The sequence below is a fragment of the Dermacentor andersoni genome, chromosome 1, assembly GCF_023375885.2.
Source record: "Dermacentor andersoni chromosome 1, qqDerAnde1_hic_scaffold, whole genome shotgun sequence".
Lineage (NCBI taxonomy): Eukaryota > Metazoa > Arthropoda > Arachnida > Ixodida > Ixodidae > Dermacentor > Dermacentor andersoni.
Genome location: NC_092814.1, coordinates 379,078,426 through 379,093,412, shown reverse-complemented (window position 1 = coordinate 379,093,412; position 14,987 = coordinate 379,078,426). Strand labels below are relative to the sequence as shown.

The following is a 14,987-nucleotide window of genomic DNA, read 5'->3' as shown; positions in this document are numbered from 1 at the left end:
AACCCTTATTATGAAGACCTATGTATTCATATGGGAAATGCGTCAAGTTTTTTGGCGTTACAGACACGATTTTGCTACCAAATTGCTGGGGTACTCGCCAACGAATGCTGCGCAATAAAAGCAACTGCACCGAACGAGCGACGCCATGTGTTGATCCTAAATACTGACGGCTAGCCAGGCTAGCTTCTCTGTAGAGCGACCGGGGCAGCCACAGCACGGGACATTTATTCAAATGGATTTTTTACGCGCACACCTACAGATTCATACCACTTGGCTGTAGGGAACACATTAACAGTAGCTATTAATCCACACGCAGAAATAGTTAACGTTCGGGCAGCGACTCAGCTTAGCAGACCCTTTGTTCCGCACGAATGTTGCATAGGAATGGCACTGGCCACCGGGTGGCATTGTGGCCGAGGTGGACCTGATTCGCTCGGAGTATGTGCCATTAAGGACAGGCGAAAGTCGTGAAAACGGACCTTCCAGAAGAACGTAATAAGAATAGCCATTTTGTTCTCCCAGGTTCCACGCTACAAAGCACTAAAGTATTTTTTTTGCATAACACAAAGCTAAGCGCAAGCTTCTAGTTATGATGTCCAATGAATAAAATATTCATAAATGCGATGACCTAACTAATGAACACGACACTGCTATGTTTTAGGAAGGAAAAATGGAAAACATAATATTTCAAGAGAACCACTGCAAAACCAGAACCGAAAGCAAATATCGGATTTTATGTTTCTGCCATCTAGTGACAGACTATAAAACTGCGCCCCATACGGCTTAAAAAAAAGTGCGAAGCGGGAATCGAACCGCGGCAACCGCGACGGGAGACGAAAGGTGCACGCGATTTTACCTCTCCGCCACGGCTTCCTTTTTTTTTTTTTTTTTTTTTTCTTTATTGCCGACTTCAACACGTCAGTTTACAAAATCAGTCCGCGCGAAGAACACAACACGTATGCTAAAAATACGTCGCCCTCACTTGGGGTTACGTGATGAGATTAAAATTCACGCATGTGTAGCAAAGCTTCCATTCTTGGAAGCCACTCAGGCACTGGGTCTTGTATCTTGTATCCTTCAATAGCTCTGCTAACAGATTCACAAAAATACTGTCTTATCGGCCTGGCATCAATGTCTGCGTGGCTGACCGCCATCCTGGATCGCCAAATACTGTACAGGCCCAATATCATAATCATGTCAAAAGGAACCCCGTCTTCACTCTCGACGGGTAGAAATCTAATTCCGAAAGCATCAACCGGTAAGTCTTTTTTAATCGTGCGTTGGAGAATGTCCCAAAAGAAAAGGGCTTCCCAACAATCTAAGAAAACATGTTCGATAGTTTCCGGCTTCCGGCATATGAAACAATGATTTCCCCAAGGCACAAAGAAACCCTTCGCCTCCAAATACGTCTTGACTTCAAGAGTGTTCGTATGGAGCTTAAAGAAGAAACTTTTAACTCCGCCTGGTACAGTCATTCTTTTCACACGTTTTAGAACTGACTGCCATGGACCTGCACAGTACAACGACCTGTACAACGGTACCGGAAGAAAGACCTCACACAGGTCCTTATAAAGTTTCTTTCGCGACACCACTGACAAATATTCAAAAGAAAATCGCACTTGCAAGACGCGACATGCCATGTACACCTCTTTAAGGAAGCCAAAAATGCTCCCTTGCATACTCTCCGAACTAACAACCAAATTTGGCAAAACCCTGCCCAACCTAACCTGACACACAGTTCGCAAAAAGGGTCATTCGTGTCACGAAAAAACATAAATCGGTTAACCAACTGGCGCAGATATAGATGGGCCAAACCTAGTCCTCCAGAGCGGACGCGGTGAAACAGATTGGTGCGTCGTGTCCGCTCCCAAGTGCTTCCCCACACAAAAACCGCAAATACACGGTGCAGCTTCTGCACATTGACGCGAGAACAATGAATTGCTTGCAAGACATACCACAGCTTGGTTACAAAAAAAAGGTTACAAATTGTGGCACGCGCGAAAATAGACCAGCTGAAGCCTTTGAGCCTGTCGGCCTTCTCACGCATTTCAGCAACTTGGCATTTCCAATATGGCTCACTGTCGCGATAATTCTCCAGCGGCACTCCTAAATATTTTACTGGGGTTGCTGTCCAAGTCATGTTTGCGAAATTCGTTGGGGTTAAGGGCCAGTCGCCGTGCCAGAACCCCAAACACTTAGCCCAGTTCACAGCACTCCCGCTCACAGAACAAAAGTCTTTCACAATTTGAACCACAACACGAACGCTTTCGTAGTCAGCACAGAATACGGCAATGTCATCAGCATACGCGAGAATGCGGACCTCCGCCGCATGCAAACGAAAACCATGAACGCTGTTGCTTTCAATAACGCTCAAACAAAAAGGTTCAATATACAAACAAAAAAGCAATGGTGACAGGGGGCAACCCTGACGCACAGAGCGTTGCACTTGGATGCGCGCTCCCACCCCCTTATTTACTAACAACCGCGTCGTGCATCCTCTGTACGCCATGGCTACGCCTTGGCAGATGACTGATCCGACATTAACGTGCTCTAAAACAGAGAACAAGAGGTCATGCGGCACCCTGTCGAAGGCTTTCTCTAGATCGAGCTGGAGCATTGCGATGCTTTCATGCAAAGCGTCGCAACACTCGAGCACGGACCGGGCTGTGTGTATGTTGGTATATATGGTGCGACCTTTGATACCACAGGTCTGATGTGGTCCCACTAATTCTTGCATCACGGCTTGGAGTCTTTTAGCCAGAATTTTCATGAAGATCTTGTAGTCTACATTAGTCAGGGATATGGGTCGGTAAGCGGTAACCTGTCGCAGTCTAGCTTCATCTTCGCTTTTTGGTATTAAAATTGTATGGGATGTTAAAAATGAAGGAGGAAGCATATCCTTGTCATAAGCCTCATTAAACAGTGTAGCCAAAACCGGTGCTAAATCATCTTTGAATGCCTTATAAAGCGGTGCTACTAGCCCGTCTGGTCCTGGGGACTTTCCCGGGTTGAGGTCTTCTATGGCTTTCCGCACTTCTTCTGTTGAAATGGGCAGTTCTAGCCGCTCTTTCGTATCATCACTGAGCCGCGGCATTAAAGAGAGGAAACGGGTCTTGAAGTCTTCGGTTCTTACTTTGGTGTAACCAAAGAGCCCGCTGTAGTATTCATAAAAGGCCCTTTCTATATTTCCTTTGTCTACGAAGATTACACCGTTCCACTCTATTTTTGGTATGTCATTCTTGCGGGCGTGCCTTTTTTCCAAGCCGAAAGCACGTTTTGTGGGCATTTCGCCCGCTAACAGCCGCTGTGCCCTCGCCCTCACGATCGCTCCTCGATATCGCTCCGTATCTATTGCCTCTAGTTTCTGCTTGACGGTGCGCATTTCTTCGGTGCAAGTGCCTGGCTGCTTTCCTTCTTGCATTATCAAAAACTTTAGGTCATCTCTCAGCGTGTTTTCCTGCAGCCTTTGCTTTTGCTTTATAGCGCACGATCGTTCAATTGCCATCATTTTCATTGCCTGCTTAAATCTTTCCCACTTCGCTCCCAGAAGTTCGTTGTCCGCCATTGGCAGTTCGTGTATCGCCGACGTAACGCGATCCACGAAGATATCATCGTTTAGAAGCTTCTCATTAAGTTTCCAGTTTTCCCACACAAATTTGCTTTTCGTTCCTTTTCTTTTACCTACATGGAAGACAACAAGACAATGGTCACTGAACGGCACTGGTTGTACGCTGTATTCGCCGCAGTACGGTATCAGTTCAACAGATACGTACGCCCGATCCAGACGCGCGTGACTCGTTCCTTGGAAATGGGTAAACCGAACGCCAGAACCACATCCGAGACAATCACCAACATCCTCTAGATGACAGCGATCAATTATGTCACTTAAACAGGCAGTACTCGCATCTCGGTAGGGCGTCGCACTGGTTTTGTCTCGTGCCCTGCTTACGCAGTTGAAATCGCCAAGTAAGACAAGCAGACGGTCTGTGTCACAATGGTTGCCGACTATCTCAAAAAGGTTTCGCCTCTCTTCCGTGTTAGTGTGTGCGTAGATACAGATAATACGCAATTCCAAACCAGCAAGTGTGATGTCACAGACAATCCATCGACCGAGAACGCAAGTCACAACTCTTTCCACAATCGCTCCCAGAGACTGGCGAATCAACAGCATGCAACCTGCCGAGGTACCCACGGCATGAGACACGCAAACATCATACCGACTACTGAACGAGAGCACCATTCTGTCGGTCTGGTCTTGACTCTCGATTTTGGTCTCTTGTATCGCTACAATATCCAATTCCTGCTCAGTCACGAGTCTCAGCAGCTGATTTTGCCTCCTCCTGGATGAAAGACCCCTGACATTAAGCGTGGCTACTACGAGGTGTCTTTCAAATGCCGCCATCGTTAAGCAAGACCAGGCCGCCAGTACGGCGCTTACCTTCATGCGCACAACGCCGCGCCGTGTAGTGCCGTCCCTCCATTATTAGGTCTTCGGGTTGTCGTCGCGAGGAAGCGACGACGATCGTAGCCCGCTGGTGACACGCTGCTTTTTCCCTTCGCCTACGCCCCACTGGCGTTCTAGGAGACGCAGTCGTTGCTCCTGGCTCATTGCACTGACATCGTCGTGGCGTCGTTTCGCAGCCGCAGGGTCAGACTCCATGGGTTCCTCGTTGCTTTTTTCAGAAGGGCGTGGAATATCTTGCGGTGAATTGGTATCCATGCTCGTGGTTGCCGACTTGGGGGTGCTGGGCGCTGACTCACGAGTCCCTGGCATGGCGCCTTCCTTTTCATCGCTCAGCGCTGCGGCCGTTGGGCTCTCGACCACTGGGTTGGAGGCAGCTTGCTCAGCTTCATCCTCGTCCATGTGCAGCTCACTATTATCGCCGAATGTTCCTCGAGTCGCGGCGCGGGCGTATGACTTCGTGCATTCAGCCTCTTCATGCCCGAAGGCGTGGCACTCGCTACACTTGGGCACCTTGCAGTCCCGCCTAATGTGGCCTGTGTTGCGGCAGCGGAGACATATCGGCGCACGCCCGGGCACGACGACTAATACTGTACCGTTCCCGATACGCAGCTGATGGGGTATGCGCTCGAGGCTTACACCTTCTCGAAGAACCAGCCGCACAACACGAGTAGTCGAGTCGGCGTTTTCAAACCCGCCGGTCTTCCATCTATCGCTCGAAACTTCTTTCACTTCGCCGTACTCGGCGAACGCCCGCCTCAGAGTTTCGTTGCTGACGTTGAAGGCACACCAATGCACCTTCAGCCGCACTTCCGGCCTTTCAGGGTCAAAGACAACGCAAGTCTTCCCTTTAACAACAATATGCCCGATGTCGAGCAACTTTTTCTTGGCTTCTTCACTACGGAAGTTGACTAACCAGACGTGCGACATCTGGTACGCTCCAATACCGCCCACCTGTTCAATGACGCCGGCTTCTTTCATCGGCTGGCGGAAATCTTCTATCCTGTAAGGCCTTCCAGCGGTGTCGCAGTGAAGAACAACCATTGTTTTCAGTCCTTCTCCGGTTGGCAGCGGCGGCAGTACAATCCTGTAATCTTTCAGGCCGTCCAAAAACGATGTTCCGCGGCCAGAATCGGCCGTTATCACTGCTCGCGAAGAGCCAGCCATCCTGCGTCCTTTCACGACCGTGGCCGGAAGCAGAAGCAGATTCTGCTCCCGCCACGGCTTCCGAGGCTTCGCCCGATGGTACGCTCATGTTTTTATAGATACCCCGTGAATTTTCACGACAGTGTTACAAAAAACGCTTTTGGGAACAGTGTTGCGCCATGTGTGGAGAGTCGAGATAGGCATCAATCGAAAGCTGAGCCTCCGGACTACATACGCTGCACTGCGTATTACGATAGACGTCGTAGGTTAATTACAGGCACCGTTCGTGCCTCGAAAATCGAGTACAAATTTTCGTCGTTTCCATAGGCTTCCATTGCTAAACCTTTAACCGCTGTGGGAACAAAATTCTTACGTACCATAGCGTGATCACTGCATTTGGATCGTGTGGATTGTCTTCCAGAACACGTCTGTCGCCTGCGTTTTTCGATAATCGACCTGCAGCTTTTGTTATTCGCGAAAACCCCGCTCGTTCCATTGAAAACGCGCTAGCTTCGTGCCGGGGCCGCTTGGGGCGCTAGTTGGTACGTGTCCAGGAAAGCTGGATATGCTTTCTTCACAATCAGCCCCAGCGGGATTCCACCACTCGGAACTGCTGCAATTTGCATTCAGTGGCTGGGCTTGCTAAGCACATCCTTAGTTTCACAATGACTAGAGTACGCAGAAAAAGTAGAGCTTTGGTCGCTATCACTACCACGAACGCATGTCAATGCTGATATAAGTACGTGCAGGGGCTGGGTATGCTAACTTCTCCGCTACCACCTGCATTCACCACCTTAGATTTTCCAGGCATACCTGCCTCTTGTTTTGATCGCAGACGCATGCAGGATAAACGCGGATAACTAAAAAATCTCAGTGCCCTTCCACTCTGTGAAAAAACATGACCTGCAAAGCTGTGTATGCGGGCCCCTTAATGGCGAACTGCACCTCCACCGTATGTCGGCCCCGCATTGCACTGTCTTCGGGATCGGTCCACGTATGGGGAGTGCTTAACGCCTGCTTCATCTCCGCCACGGGTCTCCCCGGCATGGCGTTACATTCGGGATCAGCCCACGTATGGGGAGCGCTGAACGCATGGTTCACCACCGCTGTGGATCGGGCCGGTATTACGCTATCTTCGGGATTTGGCTCCACACGCGGACGCGATAGTGGGGAAAGTAGCCCTTAAGAGGAAGCTTTAGCTCTGGTGGTCCTATCTAAATAAATGTAAAAGTTGAATTCGTTTTTCTCGACAGCCACTGCATCTAATTTGACAAGGTTTGTTGCATTTAAAACAAAAACTTAAAATCGAATGTCTGTTGGTTTTGAATTCTTGATTTAGGTCATCATTTGTTTATTCAATATTGTCAAATATCGCAAATTTTAAGAAAACGAAACCATCAAGTTTAAAACTCTCTTTCGGCAATGAAAACTGATGTCACAATTATGTACATTGCATCTAACAGCACATCTAAAGCAGACAAAATTAATATATTACGCATGAATCTCAAAAAATTTAGTTATATGGAAATACAGCTTTTCCACAACCCTTGTTCACAACGTCACGAGTTCACGTAAGATATAAATCGGCATATTGGATTTGTCCGCTTTGAATTGTCTAATGGATGCTGTTTACAGAACCGCGATATCAGTTCTTGATGCGGAGTTAATAATTTGTAAACTTCGTGCTTGTGTACTTTTCGCACTTTCAAATTTTTTAATATCTTTTACAAAATTCAGGACCAAAATAGAAATTCTGCTTCCAATAGTCACTAGAATTTACCTTTCTCTCCCGAATCGAACAAATTTCAATAAAATCGATCCTGGGGTTATCTAAGAAAAGCGTTTCGGCGTTTTACATCTATTTGAATAGGCTGAGTCGGAGTAGGGCCCGTGTTAAAGCTTCCTCTTAACGACTTCGCTGTAAAAAAAAAAAAAAAGATTAAAAGAATAATAATAAAAAAAGCGCTGCAGCCATCAATATCGCCGCCTCAGATTTCGTCATGATGGCACCGTCACCATCGGCACGGCTCCGTGAGCAGCTACTAAGCTGTTCACTTTCGTTATCTTCCTTCCCTTGGCGGCCGCGCATTGTCTTGATGCCAGCGACGCGCTAAATCTGCACCATCATTCCGTCATGCATCGCTTCTGTGACCAAGCAAGCTTTCGGCGGCACACGTACACTGCCGGATTGACACCAAAACTTTAAAATGCTTGCCTTCGAGAAAGCAGCATGTATAAAAATGGAACGCGACTATGTGGCCACGGGGAACATGTTCGCGGGGCCGTACTATTGATGACAGCATCACAAAAGGCTAGATGTGGTCAGGTTGACTTTACAGGTTTGGAAGGAATGACTGACGGGCTAGTTGCTTCACTCATATATTCATAGATTAGGCAGGCCGGATACCACTAAAACAAGACCAATAATTTTTAAACTACTTGACTTTAGAGATAAAGCTAAAATCTTGCGAAACTGTTTCAAGCTAAAGGGGTCAAGTTTTTCGATCTCCGAAGATTTTTCGCCTCGTGTACGAGACTTAAGAAGGAAGTTATGGAGTTCTGCCAAACCAAGGAAAGAATCCGGAGATAAAATTATTCTAATTTATGACAAACTACGAATCAATGGCGAAATGTTCTACTGGGACGAAGAAAATAATAATGTAGCTCCTTTGAAACCAGGTTCCGTCAATCCTGATCCAAAAAACCAGCAACACGGCCTTCGAAGCCTACGTTCACGCCGAACTTGATATCCAAGTTATCCATCTTGAACATAAATGCCCGTAGCATATTAAAAAAAACGGATTCCCTTGAAGCCTTGATTCTGGCATATGAACCTAACTTTCTAACACTAACAGAAACCTGGCTAACAGCTGATAATAAAGATGTTGGAGATAGCCCCTGCCAACTACGCCATCATCCGGAAAGACCGGACAACACGAGGCGGTGGCGTCGCCATTCTAGTAAAGAAAGAAATCTCGTTTTTAATGTTACCGGATGTTGCGAGCCTCGTGGCTATCTTTTGTAAACTGCGCTTCGCATCTTATACTGTTGTCGTAGGCTGCGTCTATCGCAGTCCTTCTTCCGGCCTCGACAATGAGCGCCTATTGCATGAATATACTTAGCAATATGCATCAGGGTCCAGATTAATAATCACAGGTGATTTTAACGTCCCTGAAATGGATTTGCAAACAATGCAGCATCATTCACCCTGTGCGGATGTGTTACTTGACTTTATGTTATCGTTCAACCTTACACAAATTGTAACTGAACCTACATGTGTAGAGGGATCCAGCTGTTCCATACTAGATCTAATATTCCTCAACAATCACTTCATGAATGACGAAACAAGATTAAGCTTACTACATGGTATTTAGGATCACAAAATTACCCATTGCACTATACCCCTTCATGACAGCGTTACCCCTCAGCAAATCACCGCTTACCCCGACTATAGTAAAGCTAACGACACTAGTATACTTGATTACCTGATTAATGAATACCACACGTTTTTGCAACTTTCCCATAACAGCACTACAGACATCGATACATTGTGGCTCGCATTTTCCGTCATTATATCTCATTGCATAATGAATTACATACCAACTAGAAAAAAGAAACTTACTAGGCGTAGTCCATGGATAACGCGTGACGTTATACATGTGACACGTAAAGTAAACCGAATGCGAAAATTGCTGAAAACTAACCCATTAAAATTTACGTATGAAAATCTCAGCGCAGCTATCCAACTTATGAAATCAAAAATGAAGACAGCAAACAGTTCTACTGTACTAATACAATCACAAACTTTTTGAAAACTGCTCCCACAAAGTTCTGGAGCTACATTAACCAAAAGAATCGTAACGACAACGAAGCCTCAAATGAAGATAACCGGAACTCTACTAACTTGCTTAACGACTATTTCTGCTCCGTTTTCACTGAGGACAACGGCACACTACCACAAGCAGGCTTCTCTAGAAATAAGCCACTAGAGCCACTCACACTAACCGAAACAGGCATACTTAACCTGTTGCTTAACTTAGACCCAAAGAAATTACCAGGACCTGATAATATTCCAAATGCATTCCTTCGCAGATACGCTGAGTGGATGGCCAAGTACTTATTATTAATTTTTAACAAATCAATCTCCTCAGGTACCCTCCCTAAGGATTGGAAAACAGCTAAAGTGAAACCAATTTATAAATCGAGAAGTAAAACAGAACCCGCTAACTACAGACCAATCTCACTAACATGCACTGTTTGTAAACTACTAGAGCACATTATCTTAAAGCACATAACCAAACACCTTGAACAGGAAGAAATACTAACGGATTGTCAGCATGGTTTTCGCAAAGGAGTTTCCACAGTCACACAAGTAATTGAGCTTGTCCACGATGCATCGTTAAGTATTGACCAACAGAAACAAATCGATCTAATCTTTCTAGATTTTTCAAAAGCTTTCGATCGCGTAACACATAAGAAATTAATTTATAAACTCGAACTTACCTTGGGAAAGGGCCCTATACTGAACTGGATCAAAGACTACCTTACTAACCGCACTCAATTTGTAGAAGTTTACCAGCAATATTCCATGAAATCTAGCGTAAGATCCGGAGTTCCACAAGGAAGTGTTCTGGCTCCAGTTTTATTTCTCATATACATTAATGATCTGCCTTCTAATATTCCAGTCAATGTTAGACTTTTTGCTGACGAATGTGCTCTGTATCAGCTAATCAATTCTCATAATGACCATGTGGCCTTGAACGACGCTTTGACACTTGTGTACAAATGGTGTAACGAATGGCGAATGACTTTAAATATTAAAAAAAATCAGCTATATTATCAATTACTAGAAAAAAGCTCGCATATTTAACTACACTATAAATAACGCCACACTTAACAAAGTGAAAGAGTGCAAGTACCTTGGCTTAACATTAACACACGATTTCAGATGGGAGCGCCATGTTAACAACGTTACCTCGACCGCGCAAAAAAATTGTTTTTCCTGAACAGACGTCTTAGACTAGCACCCCCAAACACAAAACTACTAGCATATAACACATTTGTCAGATCTGTATTAGAGTATGCTAACGTTGTTTGGTTTCCTTTCACCAAAGAACTCATTAACAAACTAGAAGCAATTCAAAGGAAGGCACTAAGATATGTTTACAACATACATAGGTTAACAGACTCACCCACAGAATTGCTAAAACAGGCCGGTATACTGACCTTACAAAAACGAGCCAAGCTTGCACGATTAAAATTGATGTATCAACTTATTCCGATAATGAATTGGAAATAGACAGTTCCAAATACTTATCTTCAGTATAAACACGACTCACCCGACATAAACATTCACTATCATTAAACGAACACCCATTTCATACGGAAAGCCATAAGCATTCGTTTTTCCCTTTAATGACACGTGAATGGAATAAGCTGGACCCTACTTTTATAGACAGCCCATCGTTAACTACTTTTTTGACATTAGCCGAAAATGAATTGCGTGCTTCACAATTATGATGTACCTGTGTTACCATCTATTTTTGTGCCATTTTATTTCATTAGATTGTGTACATAATCACAATTTCTTTAACGACACCTTAAACGTATCTTATGGATTACTACCTCTTGTGTATACCTCACTTTCATAACTTGTATTACTTGCCATTACTGAGTACTATTGTTTATTTATGCAAATTCTTTACTTCTTTTCCTGTTATAATTATTGCTTACCACCATTGATATTTGACAGACTACCTCATTACCCCTTGTTACTCTTACATTTAATGCCATGTATTATTGTATAATTCATGCCTACCATTTTGTTCACCTTTGTAAACTTTCTATCTTTGATTACCTGTTTTTTTTTTCTCGTAACATTATTACAGTGTACAACGTTACTTTTCTGCCTACTACATTGTCTGCCTCTGCTAACTGCATGTCTAATATGTCTAATCTTATTATTGCGCTAATTATTATTGTTACACTGCAAGATAACTATGTATGCCCTTCCTGTACTACATTCCTCTTCACCCGGCTATGTTTCTTGGCAGAGAACCCCTTTTTAATATCAAGGCAGTCCTCAATTTCTTAAATGATGTTGTCCTACATGTTATAAGCCCATTACATTCGTAGAGCATCCTCGTTCCAGAGGATGCCGCTGCGATAATTGTGTTGCATAGCACATACCTCCAGACCCTTGCGTTTCAAGGGCTCTAAGGAGGCAGTAGTGCTCTAGCCAATCTTATAACCCTATATATTTTTACACATCGTATTATTCTTTTAAATGCATCTTAATGTTCATAGCACACGTCATACGCCATCACCATAATGTTAATATACAGATTTTACGTACTTTAGAGCGCCTACTTTTTAAGGCCCCTTTACAGCCACATCGCCCCAACTTCATAGAACTCATCAAGTATATTGCGAACCCATTACCATGGACATGGCGCTCTTTGGCGATACTTGGCCCTTGCGCTATTAAAAATCAAACATTCATTCATTCATTCATTCTTCCTGTTATGACCCCTGATGGGATCGACACTATGAATAAAAAAATAAATAAATTATCACATAAAGAACAGCGCTTAAAGTTAACGCAGTTTGTGTGTGTTTCCTCCTTTGTGTCCCGTCGTGAACTGCTGTTCTTTCTGTGGCTTTACAGATGGGCTTTTTCTGCGTCAGTTACGCCTCCCTAGAGTGTTTACTTGGAACATTTTTTTCGCATGGTTCTTACAGAAGCATGTTTAGTCGAAAGTTTTTCGCCTGGCTGCATAATCTCGAGAACGGGCTCCAAACTGCTCATTTTCTTTAGCCATGTAAGAACAATTACTGAAAATTTAATTAACGTAGCTTTGTTAATTAGGCAACCAACTTCTCAACTTACTCCGCATCTAGAGATTAGCGATCTGAACACTCGAATGATAAAATGATGTTAACATTGTTTGTATCGTTTCAATAGTTTTGTTTCGTGCAGTTAAAAGCAGCCGGCATATTGATGGTGCTGTAGACTTCTTATAAAGTAAGTGTGAAAGCTTGGACAGGTTATCTTGGCACAAATCAACTTCATGAGCTTAAGCACATAGCCCAACCTTGCACGTCTGTCTTTACAACCGATTCTCATACATTATACAAGAAGCACCTCAGCGCTACGGCACATCCCACAAGGTGTGCGAGAACATTGTGCGCGCTCCCGATAAGGTTTCTGAGCGTTGGTGGCATCAGGGTCGGTTTCCTGGCATCATAAGGAATAAAAACAGCTTCCTGGAGGAAATCATTGGGTACATTTTCAGTACTTTGTAACATATGGATAAGCACGGATATGTACGTTAGAACGAAAAGTACTGAAATATTAAGGTGAGGGTTTCGCTGGATCTATTTTAGCTGTCTAATGATAAGATCTAAAGAAAAAGATACTGTGATTTTGTGACAATTAATGCTAACATGAAACATGAGCTCCGACACAGTACCCGTGGTGGAACTGGCACCACGATATGCTGGTTTGATAAATACCAGTAATTGGAAAGTGGTTCGCTCTTGAATTTCCTGTATGTCGGCGTCGCTGTGCAGTGTTGGGGGCCCTTTTTAAACCACAAGCATTATGTTTCAGCTAATATTGAAAGCAACTGTATTATTTTTTTTAGGGGGGGGGTGGGCTTTTTTTGGCGTCTAACCACAGTTCCAAAGTTATCAGTTAGCTCAAGATGCGCCTGCATGTGTTTCTAATATCCAGTACGTTGTCACGGATTCAATAGCGAAAGAGCGTTATCTTATCAGATTGTGCGCGTGAAGCGAACCCTGGCGTACATTCTCCATCACATTTGACGACCCGAGATTGCGCTGCAATGTACGAGCATTCCAAACTGACGAACCGACGCCTTGATCCGTAGATCGTAATCAGAGGAAGCACTTTACGCGCAGCCACCGTTATGTTTGAGTATTATTTTCTTTTCCAGCGCAAGCTCATCTTATAATGAGTAACATTCGTGACTGACTCTTTCGGAAGTGTTTTGTTCTTGACATTACTACAACGTGAGAGTATAGAGGGGCTCCATCTTCATTGAGTGAATACTGGAAACGGACTATAGCCTTTTCTTGCGTCTGCGTTTGCACATTTACCGGACCAATTTATTTTTCATAACTTACTTTTTATTTTGGGGGGCTGTAAAGCACAACAACCTTTCATTAACACGATCTTTTAATAACACAGAAAATTTAAATGCTTATTAGTCGGCATTCACCTCGTTGATTGATTGATTAACTTTTATTTTACAGTCCTGCAGAACGCGTATTAGCACGTCGCGGGCCGCTCCCACGTCGGGACCGACAGGCCTAGCCTGCCAGCCGCATCGTGGGCCTGCTGGACAGCCCAACGTTGCTCAGCCAGGAGTGGGTTGCGGAGGGTCACCTCCCACCTAGCTGAGTTGAGGTCAGGGCTTGCTATAGAGATACATCCCCAGAGCATGTGCGAAAGTGTTGATCTATCCCCTCAAGCAGGGCACGCGTAATCAGTGTAAATCTCCGGATATATCGCATGTAACGTGAACAGGTTGGGATAGGTTTCTGTCTGCAACAGTCTGAATGTCAGTGCCTGAGGCCTAGTGAGCTTGGGGTGAGGAGGAGGGTATTGTCACCGCGAGAGATAGAAGTGTTTAAGAAGTTCATTATAAGTGGCAGGCGCGTCCCTACCATGCATAACTCTCTCTTCGGCCGTTACAGCGCCAGCGCGGTCAGTCAGTGCGCGCGCGGCAGCGTGGGCCGTCTCATTGAGGTTCGTGGGGACACCCGCCATGTGCCCAACGTGGGCTGGGAACCAAGTAAGCGAGTGATACTTGATTCTATCCGGACCTGCCTTACGAAGCAGCCCAAAAGCCTGTTCTGAGATCACACTGAAATGCCCTAATGGCCAACCGTGAGTCACTGTAGATGACTTCGCTGCTGTCATCAAGCATCGCCAAGGCAATGGCCACCTGCTCGGCTATCGCCGGATCTCCGGTTCGTACAGATGCACAGTTCGTGAGTCGTTGTTTGGAATCCACCACTACTGCAGAAAAGGAGCACCCCTTCCGATATGCGGTCGCGTCAACAAAGCAGGCTCTACGCCCCTGTCCAGACAGAGGGGCTTTCACCTCATGGTAACGAATTTATATAAATACAAAGTTACTATGATAATTAAAAGCCTATCCGTTTGACAACGTCTCATCTGAGTTCCCCTTTGCAAGGTCATACAGACTTGCAGGTGGTTCGAATCAGGGACCCTCGACATATGTCCAACCGCTAAATGAAGGGTTATTCCGAATGTTTCATTTCAGGAAGGCGTGTTACCCTCCTGTCTTTCATTCCCGTTCGCAAACACACATAAGACGAAAGTGCTGCG

The 14,987-nt window shown here is 44.9% G+C and overlaps 1 protein-coding gene across 1 annotated transcript; it reads right to left on the bottom strand.

Annotated features, from left to right (window-relative positions):
• Nucleotides 1-4,127: 4,127 nt before the first annotated feature.
• On the bottom strand, nt 4,128-5,654 carry LOC140215173 (uncharacterized). The gene has a single exon (XM_072285873.1). It carries the CDS (start codon nt 5,627-5,629, stop codon nt 4,484-4,486), a length of 1,146 nt encoding a protein of 381 aa, XP_072141974.1. The 5' UTR covers nt 5,630-5,654; the 3' UTR covers nt 4,128-4,483.
• Between the last annotated feature and the right edge of the window lie 9,333 nt (nt 5,655-14,987).

Coding starts and splice junctions, on each gene's coding strand:
- LOC140215173 (XM_072285873.1), bottom strand. CDS start 5,629: ATGGCTGGCTCTTCGCGAGCAGTGATAACGGCCGATTCTGGCCGCGGA.